At 32.8% G+C, this 14,381-nt stretch overlaps 1 protein-coding gene across 6 annotated transcripts in view; it reads left to right on the forward strand.

The window, feature by feature from the left end:
- The window catches only part of Mon2 (MON2 regulator of endosome-to-Golgi trafficking), a 98,053-nt gene that overhangs the window by 44,833 nt on the left and 38,839 nt on the right, over positions 1–14,381 (forward strand). For all 6 annotated transcript variants that reach the window (XM_087192343.1, XM_087192344.1, XM_004861135.4 and 3 more), the window contains exons 12-22: positions 2,004–2,236; positions 3,850–3,931; positions 4,802–4,986; positions 5,752–5,864; positions 6,248–6,352; positions 6,683–6,763; positions 6,838–6,911; positions 7,001–7,091; positions 11,232–11,333; positions 12,395–12,505; positions 14,137–14,312. In XM_087192343.1, the coding sequence (XP_087048469.1) occupies positions 2,004–2,236; positions 3,850–3,931; positions 4,802–4,986; positions 5,752–5,864; positions 6,248–6,352; positions 6,683–6,763; positions 6,838–6,911; positions 7,001–7,091; positions 11,232–11,333; positions 12,395–12,505; positions 14,137–14,312 (1,353 nt within the window). The remainder of the gene's footprint in view (positions 1–2,003; positions 2,237–3,849; positions 3,932–4,801; positions 4,987–5,751; positions 5,865–6,247; positions 6,353–6,682; positions 6,764–6,837; positions 6,912–7,000; positions 7,092–11,231; positions 11,334–12,394; positions 12,506–14,136; positions 14,313–14,381) is intronic.

The raw sequence follows: 14,381 nt of genomic DNA on the forward strand, positions 1-14,381 counted from the left end.
AGAGTTGTCACATATTACTGGTTAAAACAGATAAATCTGGGCAGGGGATTTAGCTCAGTGGTTTCGCCGCCTGCCTCACAAGCCCAAGGTCCTGAGTTTGATCTCCTCCGGTACCAAAAAAAAAAATAGATAAACCTTAGAGTCAATCAGACTTGAGTTAAAAACTGATGACTAACAACTATGTTTGTGTCATTTAAGGTTTTTGTAAGGTCTTAAATTAGATAATACACCCTCTTCCAAAACATAGAATCCCAGGCTGAGAGTATTTGCCCAATAAATGATTGCTATATTTGGGTGCCTTTTTTCGTTTGTTCTGAATTCTGTATTTCTTTATAAATTGTATGCTTTGTATAGTCTTAATTGTGACTGAGAGATTTTTAGAATTTGAAGTAGGAAATTTTATTAGCTTTTCTTATTGTATTCTTAAGTAATTTCTATTTTATTTCTGAGATAATTCACATGCCATAAAATTTATGCTTTTACAACACACAGTTAATGTTTTCAGTGTATTTAAAACTTAAGCAAGGCTTCCTATGATCTAGTTCCAAGACATTTCCATTACCCCAAAAGGATACCCATTAGCAATCATTTCTTAATCCTTCTTTCCCCAGACTCTATTTTCTATCTCAAATGATTTTGCCTATTCCAGATCTTTCATAGGAATAGAATAATATAACAAAATGTCCTTTTGTGTCAGGCTTCCTTCATTTAGCACAATATTTTGAAAGTTCTTCCATGTAGTATATTAAGTACATCATTACTTTTTATGGTTGAACAATTCTTTAATGTATGGATATACCACATTTTAAAACCTCTTCATCTTTGACATATTTAGATCATTTTACTTTTTGGTTCCTATAAATACTGCTGCTGTGAGCATTTGCCTGCACATTTCTCCATAGACATGTGTTTTCATGTCTCTTTGGTATATATCTCAGAATAGAACTGCTGAGTCTTATGATGACTCTATGTTTAACTTTTTGAGGAACTGTCAAAATGTTTTCCCAAGCAACTGTAACATTTCACATTGTCAGCAGTGTGTGAAGGTTCAGATTTCTCCACATCCTAAACAATATTTGTTGTTTATCTTTTTTATTGTAACCATTCTACTGAAATTTTCTCCCATTCTTTGAGTTGTCTTTTCATTTTCTTGATATTGCTATTTGAAGCACAGTTTTGTTCTGATTTAAGACAGAACATTTATTGTTTTTCCTTGTGAAAGCTTTCTCCTAATTATGAGGTAGAAATTGTTCTGTAATTTGAGCTTGACACACTGATGCTCTAAGTATCATTTGTACTGCACATTGATTCTGGGGTGTTGGGTGGGCTGAATATTTCATAGTTGAGCTTTTCCCCAATGTGAAAGCATCCCTCTTTTTATAAACAGATTTTAATTTACGGTGCTTTCTTTTACAAGCACTTGTGTCAACTGGGTGTGGTTGTGGATGCCTGTAGTTCCAGCTGGGATAGAAGGATCTAACTTCTAGGCCAGCCTAGACAATTCAGTGAGACCCTGTCTCAAACAAAACAAAACAAAACAAAACAATGGGCTGGAGATAGCTAAGTGGTATAGCTCATTCTGTGTCCTTGGGTTCAATCCTCAATACTACACAAACAACAGAGAACCCACCTAAGTCAGGGTTTGAGAAGCTTTATGTTTTTAAATCTTACTATGTTTTGTATATTTCTTCATTTTTCTAATAGTAACAATTAATGATGTCAAATTGGAGGAGAAGCAGGAGTTAAAGTATTAAAATAATTAGTTATGTCAGGAGTCAGACCTTAGTTTTTCTAACAGTTACTTAGATTATCATGAAGAGATCTTCCTTCAAATGAAACAAATCCTTTATTTTTCTTATTCTGTCAACCTTAATTTCTGTAATCTACAAATTATAGAAAATGTTTTTGTAATTTCTTGGTTGTACCTTCTCAATTTAATTTTACTTTAATTTTTATACGATTTACTTTTTGTAAAATCTACTTTAATTTTTTCATAATTTCAGCCTAGAGATGTTGGACAAAGTTGAGCCCCCAACTATTCCAGAAGGCTATGCCATGTCTGTGGCATTCCATTGTTTGCTGGATCTTGTCCGTGGAATCACTAGTATGATTGAAGAAGAGTTAGGAGAGGTTGAAACAGAATGTCATTCTACCACTGAAGCAGCTTCTTCACCAACACAATCATCAGAACAGCAAGATTTACAGTCAGCATCAGACCAAATGGAGAAGGAAATAGGTATATTATTATTTTGAAATAACTTGAAATTTACAGAAAAGAGGCAAAAATAGCAGGATTACCATATATCATCCACCCTTATTTCCCAATTGTTAACATTTTACTATATTTACCTTGCCATTCTACATGTGACTATACTTTTTCTGAACTGTTTGAGAATATTTATATTGCCATGATGCCCCTTTACCCCTTAATACTTAATAGTTTTTCTAAAACTAAGGGCAGTGTTTTATGTACTACAGTATAATCACTATCAGAAATTAGGACCCGGGCCAGAGATTTAGCTCAGTGATGCCGCCTCCTGCCTCACAAGTGCAAGGTCCTGAGTTCAATCTCTGGTACCCCCCTCCCCCAAAAGTAAGAAAAATAAATTAGGACCCATCCAAAATGATCACCTAATCTTACACTGCAATCAGATTTTTCCAGTTGCCTCACTACTGTCCTTTATGGTCTAGGTTCATTTTTGAGCAGTACAGGCCAAACAAGTTGAGTTTATGTTCCTTTATAATGAGATTTATTTATTCATTTTTGGCAGGATTTGCTTAGAAATATTGCTGTGCTGTTTTTAATGTAAGAACACATTAGGAAGAATATGGTACCAACTCATCTGCTCACTGAAGTTGTTCACTTTTATCATTTGGTTAATAGGTCAGCCTGGTTTCTTCCAGTATAAAGTTCATTATTAACTTTTTATAACCATGTACATGAGCCCTCTAGTATAACAGTGCCCCTCCCTTTATTATTATTTATGTTAGTGTAACTTCCTGGATTTTTTTCCCAGAGAATTACAATCTATTTGTTTTGATGCTCAGATTGATCCTTTTAAAGCTGGCCTCAGTGTCCTTTTAACACTCTCTGAGCACTTCCTTAACATTTAATAGATATTCTAAACTAATCTTGTATGTTTCTTGTCCAGCCTGTGTCTCAGTCAGTTTTCCAAGGACCCCTGGAGAATAGTATTAAAATACATGGACACTAGGTGTGCTTCTTTCTGCCTTGCATAGGAAATACACACACACACACACACACACACACACACACGCACCCCTACATTTCAGAAATGTCTTTCTGTGTTAAATGCCACGATAACATTGTACCAGTTACACCTGTTCCAGTTTAATATCGTAAGGTTTATTTTTAACTTTATGTATTTGTAATTTCCATCTTCAATTTGGAATTTCCAACTTCCAGATGAAGTGTTTGATCATGTTTTGTTCAGTGTACTTATTTGCTTGATTCCTAATGTATGTAGCCAATATCCTGGCTAAGTCATAGTCGACATGTTACATTGCTGCTCATCCTCACGGTCACACTTGGCCAATTGAAGGAGCCAAACATATTTTTTTTTAAAGACAGTTAATTTATATATAGAAAGATTTTATAGTACCTATTTTAAAACTTTGTTTTAAGACTTAAGTTTGAAATTAATATGGCGTCTTAAGATCTTATTTGGGTATATTTTAAATATTAAAGACTTAATATTTAATAATTCATTTGTTGATAGAATATTTATCATATTGTCAAATGACCAGGGAGATTTTAGAATTTTATATATTGATAACAGCTGTGCTATCTATAATTGTCATAAAATGTGATACATTTTTTCCTTTAAGTTAGTAGAGCTGTTTGGGAAGAAATGGTGAATGCTTGCTGGTGTGGTCTTCTCGCTGCACTCTCACTCCTCCTTGATGCCAGGTATTAAGTCTTTGTAAGTTTTATATTATATTGCAGCAGTTAAAACAAACATTTAAAAAATTTACTTAAATTTGTACCAATGATTTATTTTCTAATATTAGTTTTTTGAATGTATGAAACATTATTCTCACTATTTACTTATATATGCTTATGAAATAATATTACAGTACATGTATATAGTGTGTAATCAAATCAAGGTAATTAATATTTGCATCTCATTATCATTTCTTAAAAACATTCTTTTTCTATCACCTCCTCCTTCATCCTCTCCTTGCCCTGCCCTTCCACCAGAATTGTAATGTTTTAATGGAAAATACAATTCTCAGAATACCTTTTCAATCCAAGACTTTCTACTATTTTTGCAGTGATAATTATATTCAGTTTCTTTAATGTTTTCCTTCAGGATTGCCGAATTTACTAATTTTAAAATGCTTGAGAGGTATATATTTTGGGGGACGATAAGACAGCATTTTGTATATGTGCTGCCGAAGCGAGCACAAGACAGCATTTTGTTATGTAGCCCAGGCTGGCCTCAGACTCAAGGTGATCCTCTTGCCTCAGTCTTCCAGGTGCTGTGATTACAGACATGTACCACCATGCCCAGCTAGAAATTCTTGATATTTTAAATTAAATTTTTAAGTTCTTGATCATTTTAATAATAAATATATATATACATATAGTACAAATGCATTTACCTAGTTAAAACTTTCAGATATTAACTGTTAAAATTCCTTTTGAAATATATTGATTTTGACAAAATTTTTTGTAGTTTTTTTAAAAAACTTCACTGGACACCTAATCGCACATCATATTTTACACTATAATTTAAAATGAGTTAATCAAATTAAATAAAATACCTTATCATTTCAGCACAGATGAGGCTGCCACTGAGAACATTTTAAAAGCTGAACTGACTATGGCTGCTCTTTGTGGAAGACTGGGCCTTGTAACTTCAAGAGATGCCTTTATAACTGCAATATGTAAAGGTTCTTTGCCTCCACATTATGCTCTTACTGTATTGAATACCACAACTGCAGCTTCACTTTCTAATAAATGTAAGACTTAAGGTTACACAAAGTTCCTTCCATCCTATGGGGTGACAGTGTCGAGAAAAGATGATGGGAATTCTGAGTTGAGGCTTCTTCTGTTCCATTCACTGACTGTGTGGCTGAGGAAGTTAATGCTTATGAACATCAGTTTCTTCCATTCCTATACAGCAATAGAAGTGGACAGAGAATATAGTGATACAAACCATAAATAATAATTGTGCAGATAAAATAAATCTAGAATTCCTTTGTAAACAATACTGTTGAAATGTTGGGTCTTTGCTTTTTTGTTTTTAATGGAACTAGTAGAACAGTAATTCTTGTAATCACTTAAGTTAAGCTGACATTCAAAAATTTATTTCCTGTTGAATACTTTGAAAATACCTAGGTTTGTTATAGGTGATGTAAATATATTTCAATGGGATAATTCAGTTTTCAAATTGAAAATGTGTTGGTCACTAATTTGAAAAGTATACTGGAAATACAATGTTTAAAATATTTAATGTGTCCTAATTGTTTTGACTATGAAGAAAACTACCAAAGTCTTATTATAGTTTTTATAATTTATATAAAAAATCATTTTACTTAATATTTGCTTAACTTATCTTGGATTTTGTACCTTGTGAACTTTCAAAATGATTACATATAGATAATAGTAATAATGTTTAAATAAGTGTTATGGTTGAATGTAATCAAATTAGTATTTTTAAATATTACTTTGAATGCAATATGAAATACATATTTTACTTATTCATGTTTTTCTTTGTATCCTAGCATATTCTATTCAGGGCCAAAGTGTTATGATGATCAGTCCATCAAGTGAGTCTCACCAGCAAGTTGTGGCAGTGGGTCAACCTCTAGCAGTCCAGCCTCAGGGAACAGTAATGGTAAGATATTTGTGCTTTCTTTGGGTACCAGTTAACTATCAAGGAAATCTCTTGGAACTTTTTTTTTGGTATTTACCAAAATCTGTCATTACGCTTACTTCTTTTACCTAGAAGGTATTTTCAGAAGAAGCCTTTAACTATGTAGTTGATATTACTATGGTCAATAAGGATAACACAGCTTTTAATCAAATGAATTTTTTTAAAACATCCAACCTATATTCTTAATAATTTTTTTTACTTAAAAAAATCTTTGAATGTACTAATACTGCTTTATGAGATTTTAATTTTGTTTGTTTGCTTTTTTGGAGATTTTGATTTTTAAAAATGCATTAACACAAAAAATGCATTAACAGTTCTTGCAAATATATCCTTTTTCAATACAGCTTACTTCCAAAAATATCCAGTGTATGCGGACTCTACTTAACTTGGCCCATTGCCACGGGGCTGTCCTTGGAACATCGTGGCAGCTTGTCTTGGCAACTCTTCAGGTATGTTGTATGTGGATAACAGGTCCGTGTTGTTATTTGTAGTTACTAGCAGTTAAACTAACCAATCCCTATGGGTGCTTTACACTGGTGTAGAAAGTAGACAAGTAAGCATTAAAAAAGAAGTTGGAAAGGAATAAAAGACATGGCTCATATCATAGGAAGTGACAAAGTGCTTCATATAATGGCCCAAATCCTGCTGACTGTGCTTGGTATAATTATTTATATAAAAGTTAATTACTGATTTTAATATTAATTATTAGAAATTTACTGATTTACATTTAGTTACTAAAAGTTACAACTGATTTTAATTTGAGTGTTTTAAATTTTCAGCATCTTGTATGGATTCTGGGATTAAAGCCTAGTAGTGGTGGTGCCTTGAAACCCGGAAGAGCTGTAGAAGGACCCAGTACAGTAAGCTCCAGTCCTTCTTACCAAATTAGTGATTACACAAATGTCATGTTACATTAACTTTATGCTTTTCTTAGGTTCTAACAACAGCAGTGATGACAGATTTACCAGTGATTTCCAATATACTTTCAAGATTATTTGAAAGCTCACAGTAAGAGTCATTTTTTAAAATGAATAGAAACATTGTTACCAGCTGTATATTTTAAACTGGAATGTCTGATTTCTTTATTTTTATTTTAGGTATCTTGATGATGTATCATTGCATCATTTAATAAATGCACTTTGTTCCTTATCTCTAGAAGCAATGGATATGGCCTATGGAAATAATAAGGTATGACATTGTACTTCTCAGTTTAAAATATGGTACATTATATAAAGTTGTATAAAGTGTACATCCATTATGATTTCTGTGTCTTTCTAGTAGGACTAATATTCAGTTTGTTTATCAACAGCAGTTTGTTGAGTTACCATTTATGGTTTGTTATCTCTAGAAGGGAGGTAGGAAAGAGAACATGATTTGGCTTGTGATACATGTAAGTATGAAGTATGTTTTTAAATTTTGTCCAGTTTTCTTGGTTACTGAATATTCTTTAAAATGTTTTTATAAAGAATCATGCAGCACAGTTTTTATAAAGAGATTCTATTAAATATCATGGTAGTATTTGTGATTAAAATTTATAATATGGGAAATACAAGATTTAAATTAAGGAATATGTATCTCAGTTTCTCTTTTTTTATTGGAATGGAAAATAAGGAACTAATGATTTCTTTCTGAAGGTAATGATTCTCATCTTAAAATTGAACTTTTCTTTGTTGATTAAATAAATAGAGCAGTACTTTTCAATATTAACATTTAGGAACATTCAAAATATATAGTTGGAAAGCACAAAACTCTGGCCTTCTTTCTATTTTAAAAATTATTAGCCGGGCATAGTGGTGCATGCCTGTAATCCAGCACTTGCGAGGCTATAGCAGGAGGATCACACACAACTTGGCAAGATCCTGTCTCAAAATAAAATTTTAAAATAGACTAGGGATGTGGCCCTGTGTGAAGGAACTCTATTTTAGGATCTAATTTTATACAGTGAAATGGTAAGTATTAGAATGGAAATAAAAGCCTTCTAAAAATATTCAAATAAGACACAGGCTCTGGGTTTGACTTCCCAGCACCCTCCAAAAATATAAACCTTATAAAAGTAGTAGTCAAAATAGACTTTATAAAAATATATCTAGATTGCAGCTTTTAAAAAGTTCATTATTTAATTATGACATCTATAAAATTATTAATATGCAAATATTAAAATAAATAGAAATATTTTTCTACACAACTAAAAAGCAACTGTGTCAACTGTTTTGAAAGTGTTAAACATTGTAGAACTCTCTAGGAATTCTTCAGGTGATCAGCATCTCATTTTTGGTTTGCATTTTGAGAGTTTGTGCTAATTTGTTGAAAAAGTAACTTACCATAAAGCTTTTAATTCTTTCTTAGAAGTTGATGCTGATTATGTGTAGACCTAATATCCAGCTTAGTATAGCAACAACAAAAATATTAAAACAGCTATTTTTACTGTGTTTACTATAAGCACTAACTTACTTTACTTAATCATTTTCTTATTTTTCTATTAGTTTATGTTTGTGATATATAAAAAATACATTTTGGCCTGTTAATCTGGCTGTTAATCTGTATTTGTAATTAACTTAGTAAGAACTTACAAAATAAATAAATGAATCTGATGCTGAAAAGACATTTTAAAAAACGGGGGTGGGAGAGTAGGGGGGAAGAATTGAGATATGTTAATGTACATATATCAATTCCCCATGATGAATGTAGTCATTAAGTACTGTAAACATATACTAATAAATATAAAAAATAAAAATAAATTTTAAAAACAAAAATAAAAGAAAGAAAAAAAACCCAGATACATTGGCCATGGAATATTAATCATTTTAAACAACTCTTTGAGGTTCCATGGTGGTCTTTCCTTTTTACAGATGAAAATAGAGAGCTTAAGTTATCTTCCTGAGACCACCTGTTTGGTAATTGGCAACCTTTGGGTTTGAAACTGTTTATGTCTCATTCCAAAATGTCATTCTTAACCACTTTTCAAATGGCCCTTAAGTTTTGGCATGCATCAAAGTCAGTTATGGAGGTTTTAAAAATAAAAATGCTGACTACATTCTAGGCCACTTAAGTAAAAATCTGCAGTGTGAATCCTAGGTATCTGTTGTTTTAAATGGTATACATGATTCCTGTTTATTCCTAGGCTAAAACGAGGGAGAGAAGGAAAATGTAACACTAGGCTTCATTTGGAGGGACTTATTATGTGCCAGACATTTTCTGACATGAGGTAGTTTTTATGTTATTTTTATTTCCATTTTAAAGCCTTAAAAAATCAGTAGAGGTAGAAACTCATCCAAGGTTGTGTAGCTATTAAATGGTAGAGTCAAGATGAGATCTCAGACATTTAAAACTTCAGACAGTATTCTTAACTGCTCTGCCATATCATCTCTAGAATCATGAATTTTTCTGCCACCCAAAATTTTAGGCTACCTACACATCATTTGCAGAACGGGTCTGCCTAATCATATTTGTCTTAAAACCCCATTGGACTTAGTTTACTGGCTTCTGCTAGGAAAGAAAGATACTTTCAAAATTTTCCTCATTAGGTTTTTATTGGTACATAGGAATATAGAATTTAAAAATCCTTTTATGAACAAAACCCTAGTTGCCCGTGAACTAGCACAAACAATCAACAAATGGGATCTCTTCTTATTAAAAGGCTTCTGCACAGCAAGAGAAACCACTAGCAGTGTGAAGAGACAACCCACAATGTGGGAAAAAATCTTCACCTGCCCTTCCTCAGACAAAGGTCTACTATCTCGAACCTATAAAGAACTTAAAAAAGATCAGACCTCCCAAATTTAAAGACCCAATCCAAAAATGGGCATCTGAAATGAACAGACATTTCTCAGAAAAAGAAGTAGAAATAGCAAATAAATACATGAAAAAATGCTCAACATCACTGGTCATTCAAGAGATGCAAATGAAAACAACGTTGAGATTCCACTTCACTCCAGAAAGAATGGGTGCTATCACGAAATCAACCAATAACAGATGCTGGCGGGGCTGTAGCAAAAAAGGAACCCTACTCCACTGCTCGTGGGAGTGTGGACTGGTGCAAGCACTGTGGAAATCAGTATGGAGATACCTCAAAGAACTAGGACTGGAAGTCCCATTTGACCCCGCTATTTCACTGTTGGGGATCTTCCCCAAAGAATTAAAAGAATCATACCACAGTGATATATGTGCGCCCATGTTCATATTCATAGCAGTGCAGTTTGTAATAGCTAAAACTTGGAAACAGCCCAAATGCCCATCAACTGGAGACTGGATAAACAAAATGTGTTTTTTTTATAAAATGGAGTACTACTCAGCCATAAAAAATGAGAAATTAGAGACATTTATAGCTAAGTGGATGCACACTGAGGCAATACTCTTAAGTGAAATAAATAGGACACACGTGTAAATACTGAATAGTTTCTCTGGTGTGAGAAACTGAAAGTGTAAATAAGGACTAAAATGTGTAATAGGTAATGTGAAATAGGAAGAAAAAGGGCAAAGGGGAAGGAAGTGGGAGGGCTGGGGAAAGGATAGAAGGGAATAGGATTAATATGAGAAAATGGAAAAATAGGAACAAAATCTTTGTAACTAGGGAGGAATGGAGGGGTTGAAGGGAGGGCTGGGCAAGGGTGAAAACTAAGAACCAAGAGAGACTATGTAAAGGTGCAAATTTCCAATGATGAATGTCATTATATTGTATACCTAAAATGTACCAATGATTAGAATGAATAATCAAAAATGTAGAATAGGAAGAAAAGGTCCAAAGGGGTAGGGGTAGTGGGAGGGGCAGGGTAAAGGAAAGAAGGGAAAGGAAAAATGCTGAGAAATGGAAAAAATGGAAATAAAGTCTTTGTAACTAGGGAAGGGTGGAGGGGGCGAAGGGAGGGCTAGGAATGGGGAAAAAATAAGAACCAAGATGCATTATGTAAAGGTACAATTCCCAGTGAGAAATGTAATTGTGTTGTATACCTACAATGTACCAATAAAAGAATTTAATACAAGAAAAAAAAAAAGAATTTAAAAATCTTTAGAGTTTTAGATCTTCAGACCAAGTACTCTAATTTAGATATTCTCCGTGTCAGATATAATTTTTGGATTTTTATTCTGTTACTATTAAAACATTCTCTTCCTAAAAAAATTTTCTAGTTAGGAGCTATTCTGGATACTTAAAGATGGCAGAAGGGCTTGTCTTGAGATAACAGGTTTTGTTATGTTTATTGCTAACTTTATATATGCTAATGAATCATTTTAATCACAGCTGTGCTCTTCAGAATATTCTCAGTTTTATTTGCATTCAAAATGTTAAGAATTCTCCTTATAATATTAAAACGCAATATGTTTTCCCCCTAGGAACCATCTCTTTTTGCTGTTGCCAAATTGTTAGAAACTGGCCTAGTTAATATGCACCGAATAGAAATTTTATGGCGCCCTCTAACTGGCCATTTACTTGAGGTAAACTCTCATACTTAAATATTATATTTAATTTCTTATTACTAAAGAAGTGCAGATTTAACTAATGATTCCAGATAACCTTTCTTAGGCTCCCTTTCCTGAACTTGTACTTAAGTCTGTATGTTTTATTAAGGACTAAAGTTCGGTAGTAATCGGTTAGGTGAAGCAGTAGTTGTTTTTATTGGGTGAAAGTAGGTGAAAATTTTAAAGTGAGAAATCTCAATGAAATCATTTGTCAGCTTGAGACCTCTTTCTTTCATTATACAGTCTCTTGATTCACCTCAGTCTCAAGTACTGAGGTTCTGAAACTAAAGGGCAGTTGGGGATGAGAATTAGCAACGAACACTACTTACAGCTTTTCGTACAACTATGAGGGAAACTTTGTTGGTATCACTAATTAGTGCCAGGGTATTTTATCTGAATTTATATTATCTTGTATTCAACTTGGGGTGACCCTTAATAATTAGCTGCTACTTAATAACCAACTGCTTCTGTTAATGCATGTATTTGTATACAGTTTAGTTTTAGCTTATAATGGTCATTTTGTTATTTTAAAAACAAAGATATTTAAAAATAGACGCAAATTCTTTTATTATTGGCCCATCTAATCAAATGCCAACAAATAAGGTTTTAAAATTTTTACCATAGTCTTTGATTATGAACTAAGTTAGAACCTTAATACTAAGGCTTAATACAACTCTTGCCTAACATCGGTTCATGGACTTTGGGTTCTGTCCCCAGTACCACAAAACAAAAAACAAATCTGCTTGCTTCTTTTGTTTACTCTGATATATCCTTTGCTGTTGAAATTCTGTGACCTGTTTTAGTTTCATCTTTTTTCTTTTGTCTTCTTTCTATTGCTTCCTCTTGCCCTTATTCAGAAGGTAAGCTTACTGACATTTTGAATTTTTTTTCAGACCCTTATGAACATATGAAGTAATTTTTAAAATGTGAAAACAAAATGTAATGTTTTAATTTTGCTTTTCTCAAATTGATGTATGACTCATAGCTTATGTATACAATGTAAATATTTAATTTTTGTTCAACATATGTACCATCAGGTCTGCCAACATCCAAACTCTCGAATGAGAGAATGGGGAGCAGAAGCTTTAACTTCACTTATTAAAGCAGGATTAACATTTAACCATGATCCTCCACTTTCACAGAACCAGGTAAAAAGAATACTTAATATAAAATCCTCCTCCTCTAAGTAAGTTTTTCTTAATTTATCAAATAATTGACATTCTAATAGAGGATTCTGTAAAACTTACTAGTCTATTTTGTATGTAGACTGTTTGTCTTACTTAAATCTTTTGTGAATGATAACAGTTAATTATCTACCATTGTTTTTCAAGTCTGCAAGTTTCCTTCTTGATGAGATACAAAGGCATCATTTTAGGAGATCTTTTTTGCTTTGGTCCTTACATGAGTAAGTATGCCAGACATTAACAAAGAGGATATAAAACCACAAAATTTGTTGATGAGAGTAAAAGAAACATTCAATTCTATCCCTTTCAGCATCTGAAAGTACCTGCTTCATTTTTAACTTCCTCCTCTGTAAGGATTCATTTATTTTATTCACTGACTAAACAAATATTTATTAAGCCCTCACTATGCACTTTTTTCTCTCTAACTTTTTTCTCTCACTGGCCCTTACATGAGGAGAAAACAAATGTCAGAAATAGCATGCACAATAAAATAGATTTTCATTTTTAAATTATTTAAAGTTATTTTATGCTTTCAGAGTTCACTTTTGTCGTAAGTTCTTTGTCCGGTCTTTGGCATTCACATATATCTTACATAGTTTGAAAATTCCACCAAAGTTTTGGTGATTGATCACTGAGTAGGGATGAGGCATTTAATAATAATTTCCATTGTCCTTATCATCTTACTGCATCATAATTGTATTCTGCAAATTTATTTAATACATAATTATCAAATATAGCTCTTAGGACAAAGTGATGAACAAGACAGAAGAGCTCAGTGCCCTTATAGAGCTTATGTTTTAGTGATTTCATATTTTTTCCTACTATAATTTGAGGTTTTTAAAAGTGAAAACCCTTGTCCATTTACTGTAGTGTCTTCAATGTCCACTGTAATACTCGGTGCATAATGAGAGCTTAATAAATATTTGTTTAGTCAGTGAATAAAATAAATGAATCCTTAGAGAGGAGGAAGTTAAAAATGAAGCAGGTACTTTCAGATGCTGGAAGAGTTAGAACTGAGTTTTTCTTTTTTTCTCCTCAACAAATTTTGTGGTTTTATATCCTTTTTGTTAATGTCTGGCATACTTACTCATCTTTTACACATATTATAGCTCTTATTACATCACACTTGAGAATTTTAACTTTAATACATGTGATATATGGCTAGAGATGTATTTCCTTTAGTGACATTCATTTCTATATGGTTCTATATTTAATATCTATTAAAGTAAGGTAATTATTTTTCTGAAACCTAATGTCTTGAGTGTCTTTTTCTCTCTTATATAAAGATAGAGATAGATGACAAAATAAATCTGTAATGATTAATGCTGAAGAAATCATACTCAATACTTATTTTAATAGAAAATTTCCCGTTTACCCTGGTGGTCTGAGTGGAGGTGAATTTAAACCTAGAAAGCAACAAGCTGGGCACAGCATGTGCCTCTACTTCAAGCACACAGGAGGCTGAGATGGGAGATCACCTGAGATTTGAGATCGGCGTAGGCAACATAGTGAAACACTATTTTTTTTTAAAAAGCAACAAAACCTTCCTGTTCTTTTGTGCTTCTCTTCCTAATTAGTTTCTTGCCCCCTTTCAGAGGCTGCAATTGCTTTTATTGAACCCATTAAAGGAGATGTCCAATATTAACCATCCAGATATACGACTCAAACAATTAGAATGTGTGTTGCAGATTCTGCAGAGCCAGGGAGACAGTCTTGGGCCTGGTTGGCCCTTAGTTCTTGGAGTCATGGGAGCAATTAGAAATGATCAAGGGTAAGTGTTTGAAATTAATACCCCAAAAGTAATAAAGATAGAAGGCAAATCCATCTAAAATCTTGTAGT

This window comes from Heterocephalus glaber, unplaced genomic scaffold (assembly GCF_053883595.1).
Source record: "Heterocephalus glaber isolate CG9 unplaced genomic scaffold, H.glaber_assembly_v1.0 deba00001569, whole genome shotgun sequence".
Classification (NCBI taxonomy): domain Eukaryota; kingdom Metazoa; phylum Chordata; class Mammalia; order Rodentia; family Bathyergidae; genus Heterocephalus; species Heterocephalus glaber.